This window comes from Dipodomys merriami, unplaced genomic scaffold (genome assembly GCF_024711535.1).
Source record: "Dipodomys merriami isolate MVZ:Mamm:240054 unplaced genomic scaffold, mDipMer1.0.p SCAF_6, whole genome shotgun sequence".
In the NCBI taxonomy this organism is placed as follows: domain Eukaryota; kingdom Metazoa; phylum Chordata; class Mammalia; order Rodentia; family Heteromyidae; genus Dipodomys; species Dipodomys merriami.
The window spans coordinates 3,302,967-3,322,021 of NW_027206179.1; the positions used below are offsets into that span (position 1 = coordinate 3,302,967).

The following is a 19,055-nucleotide window of genomic DNA, read 5'->3' on the forward strand; positions in this document are numbered from 1 at the left end:
GGATAGGTAGGAAGAATAATTGAGACAGGAAAGAGAAAGGAAAAAGCACAGTAGATAATGTACTCATTAGGAAGTATAATAACATAAAGGACAGATTACACTGTAGGAAGCATAAAATATCCAAGTTAGAATGCAAATATAGGAGGTCCTGTTGGGAATGTGCTATGACTCTAACATAACCAGAGAAATGAATAAGAATAACTGCTTTGTTCAAAGAATTCCTCACATTAAACTAAGATGTGACTGTGAAATTGGTATAGATTGTTCTCAGAGCCTCTGACCATTCTAGGCAATAGTTATGTTTATCTTAATGTTTGTTTCTTCTAGAATGTGATCTCTCCCTGAACCTGGAGAAAGAATTTCTCTCAGGTCTTATCAGGATGATGTAGCACTTGGGGGCAAAGATGCAGCCTAGGAGGCCTGCACTGGAGGCCAAAATGGAGAAGATCTCCACCGCCACCATGGCCTTCCCCTTGGTGCTGTGGTAGACAGACAGGAAGGTGAGCCACACACTGCAGAACACCAGCATGCTGAAGGTGAGGAATTTGGCTTCATTGAAGGTGTCAGGCAGGTTTCTGGCCAGAAAAGCCACAGTGAAGCTGGCCAGGGCCAGAGAGCCAAGATATCCCAGGACACAATAGAAGACAGTAAGAGAGCCCATGTTGCACAGGATGATGACGTAGCCATGTTCAGAGTATGCATCTGTGTCTACAAAGGGAGGAGAGATTTGCAGCCAGAGGCTACAGAGAGTCACCTGGATGAGAGTGCAGATGGCGATAAGGGAGTTAGGAACCCAGAACAGCAGCCACTGCCTTGTGCTTCTCCCTGGAGCAGTAAACGTGAAGGCCAGAACCACAGTGATGGTCTTGGCCAGGACCGTGGAGACAGCCACGGTGAAGACCACTGCGAATGTGGTATACTGGAGGATGCAGGAGGCTGTGTGGGGACGGCCAAGGAAGAGCAAGGAGCATAAGAAGCAGCAGATGAGGGAGATGAGCAGGATGTAGCTGAGGGCCCAGTTATTGGCCTTGACAATGGGGGTGTCTTGGTGCTTGATAAACACCCCAAGAACAGCAGCTGTGATTGCAGTGCAGCAGAGAGCTGTGCAGGCCAGGGCCATGCCCAAGGGGTCTTCATAAGCTAGGAAGCTCTCAGTTTTCATCATGCAGAGGTTTCTCTGTGCGTTAGCAAACTGATGATCTGCACACCTGACACACTGCTCCATGTCTGCTGAGGAGTGAGAATCACTATTTTTGTGTGTTCAGTATTTGTGTTTCCTCTCAGGCCCTTCAATCAACTAGCTAGCCCATTTTCCCTGATTCACCAATGACCTGTATTGAGTTCAATACCAATAGAGTAACTCTCTATATCAAAATGCTTTCACATGAACACTTTCTCACATTTCTTCTTCCTCTCCTCCCTTTCTCTTTTTTCTGCTCATCTCTCTCTTTCGTTCCTTCCTTCCTCCTTCCGTCCTTCCTTCCTTCCTTCCTTCCTTCCTTTCTTCCTTCCTTCCTTTCTTCTCTCCCTCCCTCCCTCCCTAGCTGTTCCTTCCTTCTTTCCATCTGTCTGTCTTTCCTCCAGAACTTGAACTCTGGCTATGGGACCTTTTCCCATATATTCATTCTCAAAACTACCACTTTACCACTTGAGCCACAGCTCAAATTCCAGCTCTTTTGGTGCTTAATGTTGGGAAATATTCTTACTGACTTTCCTGCCCACCATGACATCAAAGCCCCATCCTCAAATCTCAACTGCTTGAGTCACTTGGATTACAAGTGTAATATATAATTACCAGTATTCTGTGAGGCATTCTTGACAGGTCATACAACTCTGGTACTCTGCTACTCATTCAAGAAATAATGGGGAATAGAGAATCAGCCCAACCACTTCACTTTGTATAAGAGGGTCTAATCCAAACCTCAACCTACTCCTTACACCAAACACAAACTTCCTGATCATTTGATCTGTGCCAAGAACAATGCTCCTCCACTGATATGATAGGGTCTGGGAAAAATCAGCTGGAGGAGGAAGAAGAGAAATGAAATGGATATGGTAAACTACTTCTGAATCTTTTAAATTTGAAGAATTGCTAGTCAGGCTAGTGCCAGTGTCAGATATGGAGTAATCATAACAAAGCCCCTTGTATCATTAGTGTATGCATTACTCTCCCTCATTTGTTTTTTATGTTTTTTATTGTAAAAATACTGTACAGAGTACTTACAGTTACATGAGTAAGGTAATGAGTACATTTCCTATCCAGCATTGTTGCCTCCTCCTTTGTTTTTCCCCTACCATCACTTCTTTTTCCACCTCCTCAAGTTCTCTCCCCCCCCGTGAAACTTGTAAAGATATTTTTTAATATAGTGTCTTGTACATCTCATGGTTACAATGGGTCAACCTCAATCCCTATTTAAGCAGTTTGTTTTTACCTTCCCCTCCCCAAATTAGATAAATATATATACAAGATGCAGGGCACTGGAATCCAATACAGTGAAAACAGGGATTATACCATAGGGAAGGAACATACCAAAGAAACAAAAAAAATCACATCGTACATTATAAATGCATTAAAGAAAAACCACTTGTGTCCCTATCTTGGTGTTCATTCCCCTTAATATCAACTTATATGATCATTTATACATAGCTTTTGACCTTTTCTGCTTGTCCTAGATATATACTAGTTATTGCAAATAAGGGAAACCATGGGTGTTTTATTCTTTAAATAAAAAAATTTGACTGAGGAGAGGGGAGCAGGTGTATTCTCAAGATGAAGCCTGTAATAGATTAGAAAATACAATCAGATATTTAATAGAGGGGCAGTGGGTTGTTTCTTCTAAGGAGAAGTATGGTTAATGGTAACCCTGAAACTCTGCGTGAAGGTGCATGCATGTTCCTGACATGTTACTGTAGATCACTCCACTGGCTTGCATGGACTGAAGGGTAGGAAGGAGAGATGGGGAATTTCTCTAACTAACAGACTCACCTGTCATATTAGAAATCTCATTCTTTGGGCAAGGAGTGCAATCAAAGCAACAGGTAGCATTTCCCTCCAGAGAGGCCTTCCTGAATCCAGGACCACAGCTCTCAGTGCAGACAGACTGAGGAGTCTGAGAATATTCAGATGAAGGTTAGTGCCCATTTATCCTTTTACCTAACATCTGAGACACTCCAGTGATTTAGGGGAAATGATCATCAAAACACATAATCTTTCTATACACACAGCTAATGAATTGAGACTGAACCTTCTTACAGTTTCATCTGACATGAGCTGAAGAACATGTGGGGCCTGGACACCCAGCCCCTCATGCTATCGGGAAGTCATGGAGCCTTGAACTGGTGGACATTAATTCTAGGAAATTAGGAAATGGGAGTTAATCCTGCATCCCATTCTTGAATCCAGGTGATGTGAACAGAGGACTAAAAGCATGAGAGGAAATCATTCAGGGAAACTTCAAACCCACACTCTAAAGCATAATTGCTTTGGAGGTGCTGCTGTACCCAGGGCCATTCACATCTCTCTTGGCTTCCTAGCTGTCAGGAAGTGGGTGGATTTTACTAGCAGATGCTCTTTTCATTACATCCTGTCTCACCACAGAATCAGAAGCAACAATCTTCCCAACCGTGGTCTGACATCTACAGGCAGAAGCAAAACAACCCTTTCTGCCTTCTAATTTGATTCCTTCAGATATTTGGTCACAATGCTGGAATGATGATTCCCAGGTGTCATTCACCTTTATGATATTCAATATGCAAACATAGCACAACATATTGGTAATGAAATTGTTCCCCTGTGTCCTCCATGAATCTGTTAGCAAGAAAATTCGAGAAACAGAAAATTTAAAATGTACACCACTAAGACAAAGTTTTATTGAACAAGCTTTAAAACAGGATAAGCTTATTGCCCATTTATACATAGATCATGACATTATGGTTAGAAAAGACCAACCCTGGGGGAGAAATAAGGATGTGGTGACATTGTCTACAAGCATTATAATCATAACCTGACTTAGGGAACTGTAAGCTCTTTCTACAACAACTTCCTAATAACAATATATTTTTTTTAAAAAAGGAGAGAGCAAAAAATGTAGAAATGACCCACCTTGGTAATTCCTATGGGCCACTCTATCAGATTTTCAAACAAAATCAGTTGTTGACCATATGGCCTAGAGGGAGAAAACTCGCCAACTTTCACCTTTTGTCCCAGACCTTCTGGAAAATTCCAAAAGCTCTTAATGTCATACTCTGCCTCCAATTTCCTTTGCTCATTCAAAACCACTTGGTCTCCAACAGGATTGGTAAATTGGATCTTCTTCAAAAAGGGATGCAGCTAAAAGGGACATTACAGTATGGTGAAGTGTTTCCCAGTGTTATCACAGAACCCCAGAACAATGGATTACTCTTCATTTCCATCCCCTGATTCACACACACATCACAGGAATCCAAACAACTGTATCAAATGCAGGCCCACAGGAAACTAAAGTGTTACCAAGTTCTAAAACCTGGGTATCCAGGATGGGATGCAGGAACTCAATTTCAAGGGAATGAAACTCCAGCCACATCCCACCAAAAATGAATTATTATATAACAGATCTCAAAGGACTCTCTAAAGTGCACTCCAATCACTTATTTTGTGATTGAGATCAGAGAATCAGTCTGAAATATAGGTAAATAACAAACTAAGTAGAATCATAGAATATTTTTGACAACTATGAAAGATTACCTTATGCAAGACTTAGTTCACTGTGTGTGTGTGTGTGTGTGTGTGTGTGTGTGTGTGTGTGTGTGTGTGTGTATGCTTCCCTGTGGTTTGACCTCAGAGCCTAGGTACTAAACTTGAGGTGTTTTTTTTTTTTTTGGTTCTTTTCAAAGTAATCATTCTATCCATTGAGTCACATCTTCCCCTCTGGCTATTTGGTGGTTAATTGTAGTCAGGAGTGAGCCACAGGTGTGAGCCACTTGTGTCCAGACAATATTAGGTTTTCAAGAATTATTCACCCTTGATCTGTTATTTTAAAAAGGTACGGGGAGAATTTGAATATATCCTATTGAAAAGGGATGGCTTTTTCCACACATAGTGAGGGTGGGGAAAGTAGACACAGAAATTCCTTGTCATGGATGTAGGGTTCTTCAAGAACATTGTCTTCAGATATCAATAGTCACTTCATGGAGAGCACAACAGGCCCAGAGTCTCTTGTATTTTCCAAAATGGAGCCAGACGAATTGGTTCCATCTGCTATGAAAGCTTATATAGAAGTTCTGCATGCCTAGAGTAGGTCACCCAAAAGCAAAGTCATTACCTGTGAAGAGAGAAATGCCCTGGGTTGCCCATTGTGCACTTGTGGCTCTTCCATGTAATGAAGAAACACCTGTTGGAGGGCATGGGCCACAGCATACACGGCGTTGTAGATATTGTAACTCTCTTCGGACATGGTCGTATCAAAAATGTGCCTCAGCAACCAATGCAGTGTGGCATTGTATGAACAGTGCCCCAAGTCTCTACAGTCAGACTTAATCAGTAGGCAATAAACAGACTGAATCCATGACCTGGGAAGGGAGTTATTTCTTGAGTTCTTGGAGAAGGTCTCTGTCAGAATAAAATTGGTGAACCCAGAAGTGCTTCTATAATGGTGAGAGAAGATAAGAGGTGCATGGAAAGGGTCAATGAGAAAATGTCTCTTAGAAATAGTCACATCATCATAGGGTGAGTTCAGGACCCAGACTTTGCCTGTAATTAAAATGTGCCTAAATTTAAGAATAAAGCTTAGTAGAAATTTACTGTCCCCATATATGATAATCACCTTGGCTGATGAGTCCATTAGCAGGCATGGCATCGATAGACCATTTGAGAAATCTGAAAGGACACTATAAGTAATTATGTTCTCAAATGCAAAACAGACTCTACTCTTGTCCATCTCTTCTCTCAATTCTGAGAGGAACCTCATACCATAGTTGTCTTCAGTGATGAACAGTCCCACCCAGGTCCAGCCGAAATGAACCATCAAAGAGACCATAGCCAGGGCTAAACCTGAGTCCTTGGCAGCCATCTGATAGACAGTACCAAACTTTCCATGGTCACTCAGGAGAGGATCAAAAGACCCAAAGGTGAACTACAGGGAACAAATGAACACAATATCAGGAAGAAGGTGATCATAGGCAAATCTCAGTCCTGATGTGAACTACACAACAACTGGAAGTGCAGTGATGGGAACAAGCACTTGCTTATCCGATTTGCAAAGTCATCTCCCATGTTCTGAGCTCTTTGTAGACGTGTATGGATAAGGCTCAGAGCTTTGGGTCATCCTTTCCTCTCAACACCCCTCCTTTTATTTGCAGCAATGAAAATGTGTATTTCCCACCCACTTTTGGAGGCTTTTCCCTGTGAGATTATGCATTTGGAAGAGTTTGTGATAGCACCTCTTCTTCAGCCTGTCGAGGATAGAGTAAATGTGGACATGGCTTCACATCTGCCCACCCCTCCCAGCCTCACCTGTGGAAGTTTGTAGAGGTCCAGCAGTGTCCCTATTGGGACAAATGTGGTTGGGGTTCCTGTGAGTGCTGCTATAGCTGTGCTGTCTCTTCTGCAGGTGTAATTAGGGCTGTTTTTATTCTTCCCAGACAACCAGGTGAAAGGATCCTCTAACATATCAGTCCCTGAGTAATGTGCACTATAGATCTCAAACCCCAGCGTCATGTTGGATAGCAGATGGGGATTCTTGTTGATGTCCTCCACAGCCAGCAGCAGGCTGAAAAGTAATTGGTATTTCTTTAAGTTGATCCTGCACAGAAATCACAAAATTTGGGAAGGTATATGAGTATTAAAATGATTAACTGTGAATCTCAGGACTTTGTTGAATCAAATGCTGATTTCTACACACAGTAGTATGTGTAGATCCTACGGGATGGCATTCTAATTTGGAGTCTAAGAAAAGTTCTTAGGAGTTCCTGAACAGGCCTTGATCAGGATACACGAGATGACTAGTCTTCTGAGATTTCAGAGAGAGAGAGAGGGTGAGGGGAATGAGCAAGGTGGCTTTTCCCCGTTGTCTGGTATGGATATGTGAAAAGCATTGCTGACTGTTGGGACATAGTAGCATGACCAGCTCACATCCCAAATCATTAAGTACCTTGAATTAGCTGTGCATATGAAAAAAACTCTTAAGAAATAGATTCCAGTTGGCAACAGATTGTCCACCTGAGTTCACCCAGTATGAGCAGAGAGGCAGTGCCTGCTGTGTTAGGAGTAATTAAGAACGCTCTGCTGCCCTGTGTCTGTTCTTGCTTGCCAATGGTATGTCCTTCTGCAAAGAAGTGAATCTTGCCTTGTGATGAAATTAAAGAAAACACAGAAGTACAAACTTCATTTGATGTGGTTGAGGCACACTAAGCTGACTGGAGAATGTCATCATTCAAGGGGATTCCCCAGAAACAGAGCAAAATGGCAGCCCAGGAAGCTAGAACATGAAGATTGCCTCACCCAAAGAACAGACGAGAGTCAGGGAGTATGGACTGGAGGATACTTCTCTAGTAGAACAAACAACAGAAAAGGATGTGTGAGAAAAGGGGGAAGAAGCCATCTCCATGTTCCTCCCCATCACCAGGGGAAGAAGCCATCTCCATGTTCCTCCCCATCACCAGCATTGTAGCTCATTATGTACAGAAACCCTCTGACATTGCAGGGAGGGAGAGAATTAAGTTAAATCTCAGCACTATCCCCATACACTGAGACCAGTGCTGGGGAAGTGCTTATAGTCTCTAATCTTGGGTTCAGACATTTAGATTGTGCCTCTGGAACTGGTTCAGGACAGAGAAGGAAGACACTGCCACAACCTCCCTCTTCCAATCTTGTGAACGACAGTAGGTATGGGAAACAATCTCCTAGTGAGCATGGCATAAGAGTGGGTCAGGGTTTTCTTCGAACCCTTTGTCAGGCATGTCATGGTTGGGCCAAAAATCCAGAATAAACTAGAGGCACTGTTTGGTGCTAGCACCCCAGCTTCCATTAGAATCTTTCAGGAGGTGTTGGAAGGTACCTGAGGCACAACCAAATGCCATTTCCATCAGTTTCCACCATGGGTAGAGTAGGATGACACCTGTCTTCCTGCTTAACCTTGTGAAGGTACTGTTGCTGTGTGACTCTGTTGTCATCTGGTCAGTCCCAGTCTTGTTGCTCAGTAAATCATCTCAGGGACCATTGCCCTAGAAGGACAGTGCTCAAGATGGCAGAAACATAAGTCGCTCTAGGAATGCAGTGTTCATTGGTCTATAGCAGCACAAGCTACAATGTGGCTTCAGTGTATCCACATGTCAGTTTGGGGTTTCTGGATAGCCTGAGTGGATGGTGGTATTCACCAAGATGTCCCTGTGCCTTCCTTTTTTTTTTTGCCAGTGTGGGGCTTGAACTCTGGGCCTGGGTTATGACCCTAAAGTCTTCAGCTCAAGACTAGCCTCTAAATCTTGAGGCACAGTGCCACTTCAGGCTTTCTTATGTTTTATTGGAGATAAAAGTGTCATAGACTTTCCTGCTTGGGCTGGCTTTGAACCCTGGTCCTCAGATCTCAGCCTCCTAAGTAGCTAGGATTATAGGCGTCAGACACCTCTGCCAGATTTTGGCTTCCTTTACACACCTTACCGAGGTGCTATGGCACAGCATGTTTCTCCATCCCACTTGTCATGGGTAGGACAGGGAAGTAAGATGGTGAAATTGGCCCACAGGTAGTGTGTGCCAGGTGTTAGTACTAGAACTTTGCCATGACTCCATAACTAGGACAAACTATGGCAGAGCTCTATAATCACCTTAGAACCTGGGAAACTCATCTACTACTAGACAGTCTGAATTCTATTCTAGCTATCACTAATTGTGTATGGTGTGGCCATCTTGACCCATGAGCCCACTTCTACCATGTACTACCTGGGTGGATGTTAGTGCTCACTTAGCACTGATTTGGTCTTGATTGCAATGGAGTGAGGATGCTGTACTCAAGCAGGATAGACTACGGAAAATGAGGCCTGGTTAATGCATGCCAGGAATTCAAAAACTCAAGCCTAAAGCTTGTCCATCAACTTCCCTTAATATTAAGGGAATGAAGTTATTTAGGGGAAAATGGAGTAGAAAAGGTTAGTAAAAATGAGGTATGGGAAGCTTACAGCAAATAGAGAGGTACTCATCCATCTACATATCTTAATAGTAAGGGACCAAAGTCATTGAGCACAAAAAGATGCTGGATAAATGAAGGAAAAAAAAAAGAGTCCTAGAGAAGGCAAGACGGAACCATGTGATTTAGAAACACAGGGCTACTATCTTTACTTCAAAGAGAGACGACAGGTTGCATTGCTTCCTGAGAGATGCATTTCTCATATGAATTAGCAGTTGTCTTGTAGGGTATATGCCTTCCTTCCAAGATGCTCCCCCATATTTAAGCAACGTTCTACCCCAAATATTGACAACAGCACACCTTCCTTCCCTCAAGGATAAACATCTGTAAAGAATGGCCAAAGCATACAGAAACTCAGAAAGTGTAACACTAGGAGTGATTAGAGCAAAGGTGAGAAACCTATGTTTGTGTAACTTTGAAATCAAACCTCCTGCCTTTACCATATGAATACCCCTGACAACCCAAGAGCTGTGTGTCTCTCTTCAGTTAGAGTGTGTCGTTGCCTTTCTGTTTCCTGTTTGTCTACCTGCTTTCTTGTTTGCTTCCTTAACTCTGTAAAGCTCTGCCACATTTTCTTACTGTTGAGACTTGTCTAGAATTTCTTCTTCTGTGATCAAAGTCAAGGATTCCAAGTGAAGAGTCCCTACTTGTAGAGGAAAACTTCATTAACCTTCATCTGTTTTGGTTACCCTTTGGTTGGTATTCCAGGTGTAATAGAATTCTGGTGGCCACAGCTGTGACTAAGGCCTGTTCCAGCACACAGATCTTGCCACTGCTAGGCAGAATCCACTCACAAGGCCATTCCCTGTGGATGAGGCATATGGTACCCCCTTTGCACCCAGAAGGAGGCATATTTGGATCCACAACTCATTAGGGTTCTCTTGAGGGTTTTAGAACCACAGAGTATTTGTCATCAAAATTGCCTTTGGTTTTCTCTGGTACTGAAGTGGTTTATCACCTCACAGCTCACTTCCCTCAATGCCTGAGCTTCCTCTAGTGGCGCCATTGTGGAAGTCACTATAGACTCAGGAACACTGAAGTCTGCCTAGAATTTCTGAAAAGACAGGCACAAAGCCAGACCAAGCAGACTGGGCTAATTCTGAGACATTTCGAAGGCCAGATTGTATCATGTGACACTATGAATCAAGAATGTTGCAGAAAGATGAGTTCTCTTAGCATTCAATAGAATCATTTTGGGGAAATTCTCATAGAGACAATCAATCTCAACTCTCATGGATGTTTGCTGATGTCCTTGTGTACAATGTAACTGAGGCTTGACAGCTTGCATGTCAGTAATACTAAATATGAATTTGTAACTGGTGGCTCAGGTCTGTAATTATAACTACTAAGCAGGCTGAGATTGGAGAATTATGTTTTTTGCTCACTTTGGGCAGGAATGTCTGTGACACACTTATGTGCAAGCAATCCCACAGAAACTGGTAGTAGAAAATCCTTGTGTATCACCCTACACCAGAATCAATTCCAAATGGATCAAAGATCTCTGAGTCAAAGCAGACACTCTGAAAACATTACAGGACAGAATAGGAGAAACCCTAAGTCTTGTTGGAACAGACCGAAATTTTCATAAGAGACCCAGAAACACAACAAATCAAAGAAAGGTTGGACAAATTGGATTGCATGAAATTGCAGAGCTTCTGCATAGCGAAGGACATAGCTAGCAAGATCAATAGAAAGCCCTCAGATTGGGAGTAGATCTTCACTAGTCATACAACAGACAAGGGTCTCTATCTAAATTATACTTGGAACTCAAAAATTAAATCCCACAATAACAAATTCTCAAAGAAACAACTTTCCAATAAATAAGTGGGCTAAAGACTTAAAGAGAAACTTCTCTGAAGAGGAAAGAAGGATGGCAAAAAGACACATGAAGAAAAGCTCAAACTATCTAGTCATAAAAGAAATGCAAATCAAAACAACATTGAGATACCACCTCACACCAGTTAGAATGGCTATAATCAAGACCTCTAATAACAACAGATGCTGGAGGGGATGTGTACAGAATGTGGGAGTGTAAACTTGTTCAATCACTTAGGAAAGTAGTAAAGAGGTTCCTCAAAATACTCCACATAAAGCTCCCCTATGTCCCAGCAATCCCACTTTTGGGCATTTACCCGAATGATCACAAACAAGACCATATTAAGCACAACTATGCACAATAAGTAAAACTATGTTTATTACAGCATCATTTACCATAGCTAAGATATGGAACCATCCCAGATGCCCCTCAGTAGATGAATGGATCAAGAAAATGTGGTATATATATGCAATGGAATTCTATGCCTCCATCAGAAAGAATGACATTGCCCTATTTGTTAGGAAATGGAAAGACTTAGAAAAAATTATATTAAGTGAAGTTAGCCAGGCCCAGAGAAACATAGGTCCCATGGTTTCCCTTATTTGCAAAAACTAGTAAAGGTCTGAGAGAAGCAGAAAAGATCAGATAAATTGATGTTAGGTGAAATGAACCCCAAGATACATATTCAAATGTTTTTTCTTTGATTCAATTGTTTCAAACATATTTATAAGATGATTTCTTTGTTGCTTTGTATGTCCCTCCCCCACGGTATAACCCCTGCTTTCACTGTATTTGTTGTTGGTATTATTTGTGGAGGGGAAGGGAAAAAAATGTTTAAATAGGGATACAGGTGGACCCATTGCAACAATGAGATGCACAAGTCATTATGTCAAAAAACTAACTTTATGTCTTTGTTTGGGTGGGGGTAGGGTGGGGGGTTGGTGGGGTGGGAGATGGGTAGGGATGGGAAGGGATAACAAAGGAGGAGGCAACAATGCTTGATAAGAAATGTATTCATTATTTTGCCCATGTAATTGTAACCCTTCTATACAGTATTTTCACAATAAGAAAAGAAACTGGTAGCATAGCTTTGGGTCAAGTGCCAGCCATGAGAGAAAAAATGCTAAGGGGCACCCATCAGGAGTTGAGATGACACTTGAGTACCAGAGTGTGTGTGAACATGCATGCACAGGCACGCACACACACACACACACACACACACACACACACACACACACACACACTCACACACACCTCAATTAGAGAATGGACAGAGAAGAGAAGAAGATAGCTCTGGCATCTCCCAACTCCCATAGGGGTACGTTGCTAATCCTGGGTTTGTCCATGAGCCCCATCTTTCTCACTCACTTCCTCACCATGTTCAGTTGCTTCAATAACCCTCACAAATCTCTCATGGAACAAACCCCTCTTCTGAACAAACCCCATACAGGGTGTTTCCACACAATTTGTCTGAGAAGATTTATCCATGACTTCCATAGTTTACAGAGAATTCTGTAGATCTGAAAATATTGAGCTCACCTGGGTCAAAAGCATGAATGAAAGTGTGTATAAAACATATGAAAAAAACAGGCACCTTTGATCATGCCTGTTATCCTAGCTACTGAGGATCAGGGATCAAAGCCAGCCAGGGCAGAAGAGTCCACCAGACTTATCTACAATAAACCAGTAGAAAATTGGAAGTGGCACTGTGGCCCAAGAAGTAGAGCGCTTGCCTTAAGCTGAATAGCACAGGGACAGCATCCAAGCCCAGAGTTCAAGCCCCAATACTGACAATATATATATAAAAGAAAACATTCAAATCTAGTTTAGAAAGTTATGAGCACTGAAAAATAAATAAGCCTGGAAAGATGTTGGAGAACAAGGAATGGAAGCAAAGTTTCCGGGAATGACATAGGAGACAGGCCAAGACATGGACATCAGGGCAGATGCTTACTTGCATTAGTTAAGGGTAAAAAATCAAACGTTTCTTGGATCTCTTATTTTTGATCTGTCCAGCAGCTCCCCATTCCCAGAGCTTTGCTGACATGCAATAACCCCAGAAACCGAAACTGCATGTCTACCCTAAGAAACATTGCCCTGAAGGAGGTCCAAACATTGGTCCTGTTTTGAAAAGTATAAAGAAGAGAATTGATTGAAGATTACCTGACCTTTGCCCTATGAATGGGGACATTGTGCTTTAGTGTCTTCGTATGGACTCTTGGTCACCTCATTGTCCCTGAGTAACAGTCATGGTGGGGTGGTGAGGACAGCAACCTGGGACAGGGGAGTGGAATGGAAGACAGACAGAAAACCCTTGGATAAAAGAAAAATATTCATCAGGAAAATCTGAAATGAAGTAGAGCTGTTGTAGTGAAGGCAGTGGAGAAGATGCAGAGCACATCAGTGATTGTGTCCAAACTTCCCCCACCTCTGACTGTAACACAAAGAGGAAATTCAAAATTTAAGAAAACCCAAGAAATCACTTACTGAATGTTCTGTTGCTGCAGGGCAGGGTCATTCAAGTTTTGAACGAACAATTCCCAAGAATAGAGGTGGTAAAATCCAGCAATGACCATATCTCCCCTGCTGCGTGTCACAGATTTCTCTGTGCAAATCCATCTGCCGTCTTCAGAGGAACTGACCAGGTGTGGATGCTGGAGGAGAAGCAGTGTCAGAGCCACAGGGAACATTGTTGCTGCTTTGACCTGGAGCTGTGATTCTGGATGCAGACTCTGATTTCTGTGTCAGGCAGGTGTCTAAATGGATCTTCAGTTTTTGTGGCTTCTTGTTACCTGGATGGCCTCCACTGTCCTAGAGGAATACAGAGCCCATTCTGCCCTCTGGCTCTGCATCTGGGGTCCGGCTTATAGGTCAAAACTCAAGTGAGAAAACATGTGTACAATCTTCCTCTTCACACCCTCAGGACCATGATTTCATCAAAGACTGTAGATAATGAAACTCCAGGGATGGATTCCTTTCTTGCTGAGTTGTTCACAAACTTTTGTGAAAGCAAACAGTTGAAAAGATTAAAAAAAGCACACAAAATCAAGGATCACTAGGGATGATGGGAATGGATGACACCAGAAGATGCCATGTGAAGGTCAAATTGTCATAGAGTGCCATGGCCAACAAATGCCCAGTCAGAGTTATCGGAGCACCATCAAAGATGAGGATAGGCTGGCTCACAACCTAGGGCCAAGGGAGACACAGAAGTTTGGTGAAATGACCCATTCAGGTTTTCATACCAACTGTAAATGCACAAGCATCCAGAAGAGATCAATGCATTTATTTACCGCTGCAGGTGTTGCCAACAGTCTCCCTGAATTCAATCATTACAGATTAATAATTCAAGGTCAATGCACATATCCAATTGAACATTTTCACTCTGAACCTTGAACATCTTCAGTGCTTGCATATCATTGACCATCAGACTGCACCTATCAATATATTGTGATGGTCCATTGTTAGACAGAGATGTTCTATGATGAATGACTTTCTGGGAACACAGCAGGCCTGCACACTGAGGATCCTGGTCATTGTGGGTGTATGGATGGGTCTTGCTCTGCTGTGTCCCTGTCATGTCCTAAGTGCTCCAGGAATTTTTGTTCCTACTTGGACAACTGTGTGGTTCTAGCTCTGTCCATTTCTCCCTACCTGTCTTCTCTATAAGTTCCTCATAATAGAAGTGAAACCAAGGTCACAGCATAGGGTCCTGCTCTGCACAGAGTTCATCATGGTGGCTGGTTCTGTGATCTGGCTCTATATATTTATGAGGAAGGGCTTAGCAAATGTAAGTTGGAAAAGTAAGGATGCAAATGCTACTTGGTGTTGGTAGCCAGCAGGACCTTGCAAAAGGGTCAGTGCTGGGACCAAGCCTGACTTAGGTACTGAGATAGAAATCTTTGTTGCTTCTAATTTTTTTGTCTGTCATGGGGCTTGAACTCTGGGTCTGGGCGCTGTCCCTCAGCTCTTCAGTTCAAGGCCAGTGCTCTACTGCTTGAGCCACAGTGAAACTTCCATTTTTCTAATAGTTTATTGGAGATAAGAGTCTCACAGACTTTTCTTCCTGGGCTGGCTTTGAACCGAGATCCTCAGATCTCAGCCTTCTGAGTAGCTAGGATTACAGGCATGAACCACCGGTGCACAGCTCTTTGTGGCTTCTATACCCAGGATTACTGGTATAAGCCACCTGTGGCTGGCTCACAGGACAAACTTTTATTCTGTTCTCCTCATTTATTACTCTATTTCTGTTTAGTCTGCCCAAGAGAACAGTCCCTCCCCACTTCCTCTTCACCTGCCTGAAACCAGTTGTCACCCTTCAATCACCTGACTGTGAGTCAGCAAAGGACCCCACACTCTGAGGTCACTTCCTCATCCGAGGAGGTTACTGCCTGAACCACCTTGGTCATACCTACCTAGGTCAGTGAGAAGTTCCCCAAACTCTGTGGTCATTTCCACATCCACTGTGGTCCTGGCTCAGTACAAGTCCCCTTCTCTCTCTTTCTCTTTTCCTCTTTTTCCTTTTCCTCTGTCTTCTCCATGCGCTTCCATGTACTGTGGGAAGGCAGTTTACCTTTTCTGCCTGAACCATGTATCAGCTTTCCTTGCTAGTGAAGCTAACAATTTCTACTTCATTGTCATTGATATCTACTCTAGTACTCTAAGCCTTCTTCTGCCTATATTTCAAAAATGAAAGAAAACTTGGGGATCTGTGTTGGGTGTTAATGCATCTTTCTGTCTGTCTGTCTGTCTGTATTGTAAATGTGTTGTACAGAGGAGTTACCATTATGTAAATCAGGTAATAAGTACATTTCTGTTTTGACCATGTTACCCAGTTTTCCCCTCCCTTCCCTGCCCACAGATTGTATGCTTCATTTTTCACATGGTGTCCAATATCTACCACTACTGCATTTGTCAGGGTGATTTACTGAACACGATGATCTCCACTTCCTCCTATATTCCTGACTCAAACATATAATTGCATACTCAAGACTCCATTGTGTCTGTGTGACTCCATTTACTTTTTCCATTCATGTGTTGATTAGAATGGAGCATGGCTCTGAAACTCAGCTTCTAAATAGTGTCATGATAAACACTCATCATATGTAAACATAGCCATAACCAACACCCATACTAGTGTGTGTATAATGTGCATGTAATATTATATCTTTTGTCATATTTTGTTACCAATGGTGTTATAACATTACTTTTGGCCATATCCCCATTAGTGTCTGTTATTATTAATTTTCTTGGTAATCAATCAACTTATTCATTGCCAATTATTTTATAATAAGCTCTATTTTATGAAACTCAAGATGTACTCATACCATTTGTTACTTACTTGTACATTTTGTGTGTATAAAAATTGAAGATGGGAAGTGTTGCTGTGACTCAAGTGGTAGAGAGCTAGCTTGAGCTGAAGAGCTGAGGGACAGTGCCCAAGCCCAGAGTTCAAGCCCCACAAAGAACCAAAAGAAAAAAATTGAAGACCGTTTTTGCTTCTTAAATCATTTTTTATACAAATGAAACCAGTTTGTTTTATCAATTCCCTTTCTCAAGGCTTTCACTTAGTAACTTCCCTCGGTCATGGGACTTGAACTCTGGTTCTGGGTGCTGTCCCTCAGTCTTCAGCTCAAGGAGAGTGCTCTACCACTTGATCCACAGAGCCACTTTTGGTTTTCTGGTGGTTAATTGGAGATAAAAGACCTATGGACTTTCGTGCCTAGGCTGGCTTAGAACCCTTATCCTCAGATTTCAGCCTCCTGAGTAGCTAGGATTACAGGTATGAATCACTGGCACTCCTTACTGAGTTTTTTTTTAATTACATGTTTAATTAACTCTTTGAAAACATTTTATCTCAAAATGACATTTTTAAAGATGTAAAGTAGTAATCCTTAGACAAACCGGTTGTAAACTGATATTTCCCATTTGGTTTTATAGCAAGGTGAACAGAAGAATCACATGTAGACTGACATTGCATGAAGAGTCGAAACTTGACAAACTTGAGGGATCTTAAACCATTTCTCTTGGGTATTTTCAAAATGCAGCTAATTGCATCACTTTATATATCACTCTTGTAACTTTCATCGGGTAATATTGAAGGAAAGCAACTTTTAGTTAGAAACACTCATACATTGGCCTTTTAGTGGGGAAGGAATTGAGCAATTATAATAAAAAAAGAATTGAGCAATAGCTGGGAGCGGGTGGCTCAAACATAATTCTAGTTACTCAGGAGGCTGAGATTTGAGGATCATGGTTCAATGCCAGCCCAGGGAAAAAAAACTCCGTGAGACTCTTATCTCCAATAAACCACTAAAAAAACTGGAAATGGTGCTGTGGCTCAAGAAGTAGAGTGCTTGCCTTGAGCTAAAGAACTGAGGGACAGAGCATAAGCTCAAAGATCAAGCCCTATGATCGACAAAAAAAAATGAATAAGATAAATTAGGTTTTACATTGAGGTAAATATCTATCCAAAGCCATGAAAATTTAAACATAAGTGCTACTCTTTTTCTTTGTCCTAAAGGAAACCAAAATGGGAAAAATAGAGCAAAAAAAGTAGAGCAAATTGCATATTGTGTATCTGAACCATATCTATAAGAAAGTAGAAAATCTTTACATTCACTCCACGATTGTTTTATCAAAGGAATCTGGGGGCAGGTGGGGGGGGAGGTATATGAGTTTGGATGGGTTAGTATTGGCAAGAAGTGGCAAAATAAGAGAAGAAAAATAAGAAAACCATGAAACTCAAGGCAATATTCTTAGTTTTGGATGTTCTCAAATCCAGTTAGAGAATTTCTACCTCCTATCCCTTTGGCTGGTGGAAACTACCAGTACATTGCCAGATCCTCCTGGGAATGTACACAGAGACTTCCGGATCATAGTACCCTGTCTCGTTGGTCCATGAGCCGTTCACCACCTGTTAGTGCAGGAATGCAGCTTCTGCCTCTGGGAGCTTCCAGATTGACCGCTCCCAGGCCAACCAACCTAGGTGGTAGGCCTCACCACGTGTATCAACCCATCCCCAGATAGGACAAGCAGGGTGTCCAAGCTGCCCAGCTTCTGAACATGGTTTGGCGCCTCTGGGGAAAGATGGGGCTCAGGGTCTTGCTCTGGAAGGGGAAGGATACTCCCAGCATGCCCTGGGGCATGGGGCAGTGAGCATCATAGGAAGCAGACCTGGGCCTTGAGCATGAGGGACTGCATGTGGTTCTGGAATACCACAGGGCCTTGCCCGTGTCTGGGCACAGGTTCAGCAACACCAACACTGGGCAGATCCTGAGCAGCAGGCCCAGGGAGCACGGGTGGGATCCATAGCCTATTCCTGCTATTCTGGTCCTTCTTCTGTTGAGGTGTCTCACCTGCCACAGTGGACATCTCTTTACTTTTTTTTTGTCCTGCTCAGGCAGATTTGGTTGGTTTTCTTTTTTTAATTAATAAGCTTTTTATCGTGAAATTACCATACAGAGCAGTTACAATTACATGAGAAAGGTAATGAGTACATTTCTTATCAAGCTTTTTTGCCTTCTTCTTTGTTTCCCCTCACTATTCCTGCCCTCCCATCTTCCCACCCTCCACCTCCCCCCTTCGTAGGTCTTCCTTTAATATATTGGGTATTTTTTTCTCTCCCCACTTTTTATTTCCTGGTATCTGCTGAGCCTTTGGCATCATTGGTACTGCCCATAGTTTCATCCACAGATGATCATTAGAAAAGACATCACTTGCTTAAAAAAAAATAAAGACAGGATTGATGGTTTTCAGAGTTGTGTGGTGGGAAGAAAAGGAAATAAGAGTTAATTTATGGAAAAAAGTGTGTGTGTGTGTTTATGTGTGTGTGTGTGTGTGTGTGTGTGTGTGTGTGTGTGTGTGTGTGTGTGTGTGTGTGTGTGTGTGCCAGCCCTGGAAGTCAGGACCCAAATTCCCTTTCTTGGCTTTGCAATTCACAAGTGGCATTTTACCATTTGAGAAATACCTCCCGTCCCATACTTTCACTTGTAATTTAAAATTGGAGTCCCATATAGTTTTCTGTCCGGGCTAATTTTGAACTGTGATCCTCAGATCCAAGCCTTCTAAAGTAGCCATTGGTA

General features: G+C 42.4%; 1 protein-coding gene and 1 non-coding gene across 2 annotated transcripts; both read right to left on the reverse strand.

The window, feature by feature from the left end:
- Positions 1–307: 307 nt before the first annotated feature.
- Positions 308–13,661, reverse strand: LOC138813645 (vomeronasal type-2 receptor 116-like). Its single transcript, XM_070002042.1, has 6 exons — positions 13,459–13,661; positions 6,491–6,779; positions 5,301–6,110; positions 4,103–4,330; positions 2,987–3,110; positions 308–1,227 (listed from the first exon to the last, which is right to left on the reverse strand). The coding sequence occupies exons 1-6, from the start codon at positions 13,659–13,661 to the stop codon at positions 308–310; spliced, it is 2,574 nt and encodes an 857-aa protein (XP_069858143.1).
- A 4,947-nt stretch (positions 13,662–18,608) lies between these two features.
- LOC138814352 (small nucleolar RNA SNORD35) lies at positions 18,609–18,694 on the reverse strand. Its single transcript, XR_011367940.1, has one exon. It is a non-coding gene; the product is annotated as a small nucleolar RNA SNORD35 (small nucleolar RNA).
- Positions 18,695–19,055: the final 361 nt, after the last annotated feature.

What these genes read in the sequence shown, in the direction of transcription:
- LOC138813645 (XM_070002042.1), bottom strand. Translation starts at nt 13,661, where the DNA reads ATGTTCCCTGTGGCTCTGACACTGCTTCTCCTCCAGCATCCACACCTG. An exon ending in ACCTCTACAAACTTCCACAG is followed by an intron (nt 6,111 to 6,490) that starts GTGAGGCTGGGA and finishes TGTTCCCTGTAG; the next exon opens with TTCACCTTTGGGTCTTTTGA. An exon ending in GGCCCATAGGAATTACCAAG is followed by an intron (nt 3,111 to 4,102) that starts GTGGGTCATTTC and finishes GAATATTCTCAG; the next exon opens with ACTCCTCAGTCTGTCTGCAC.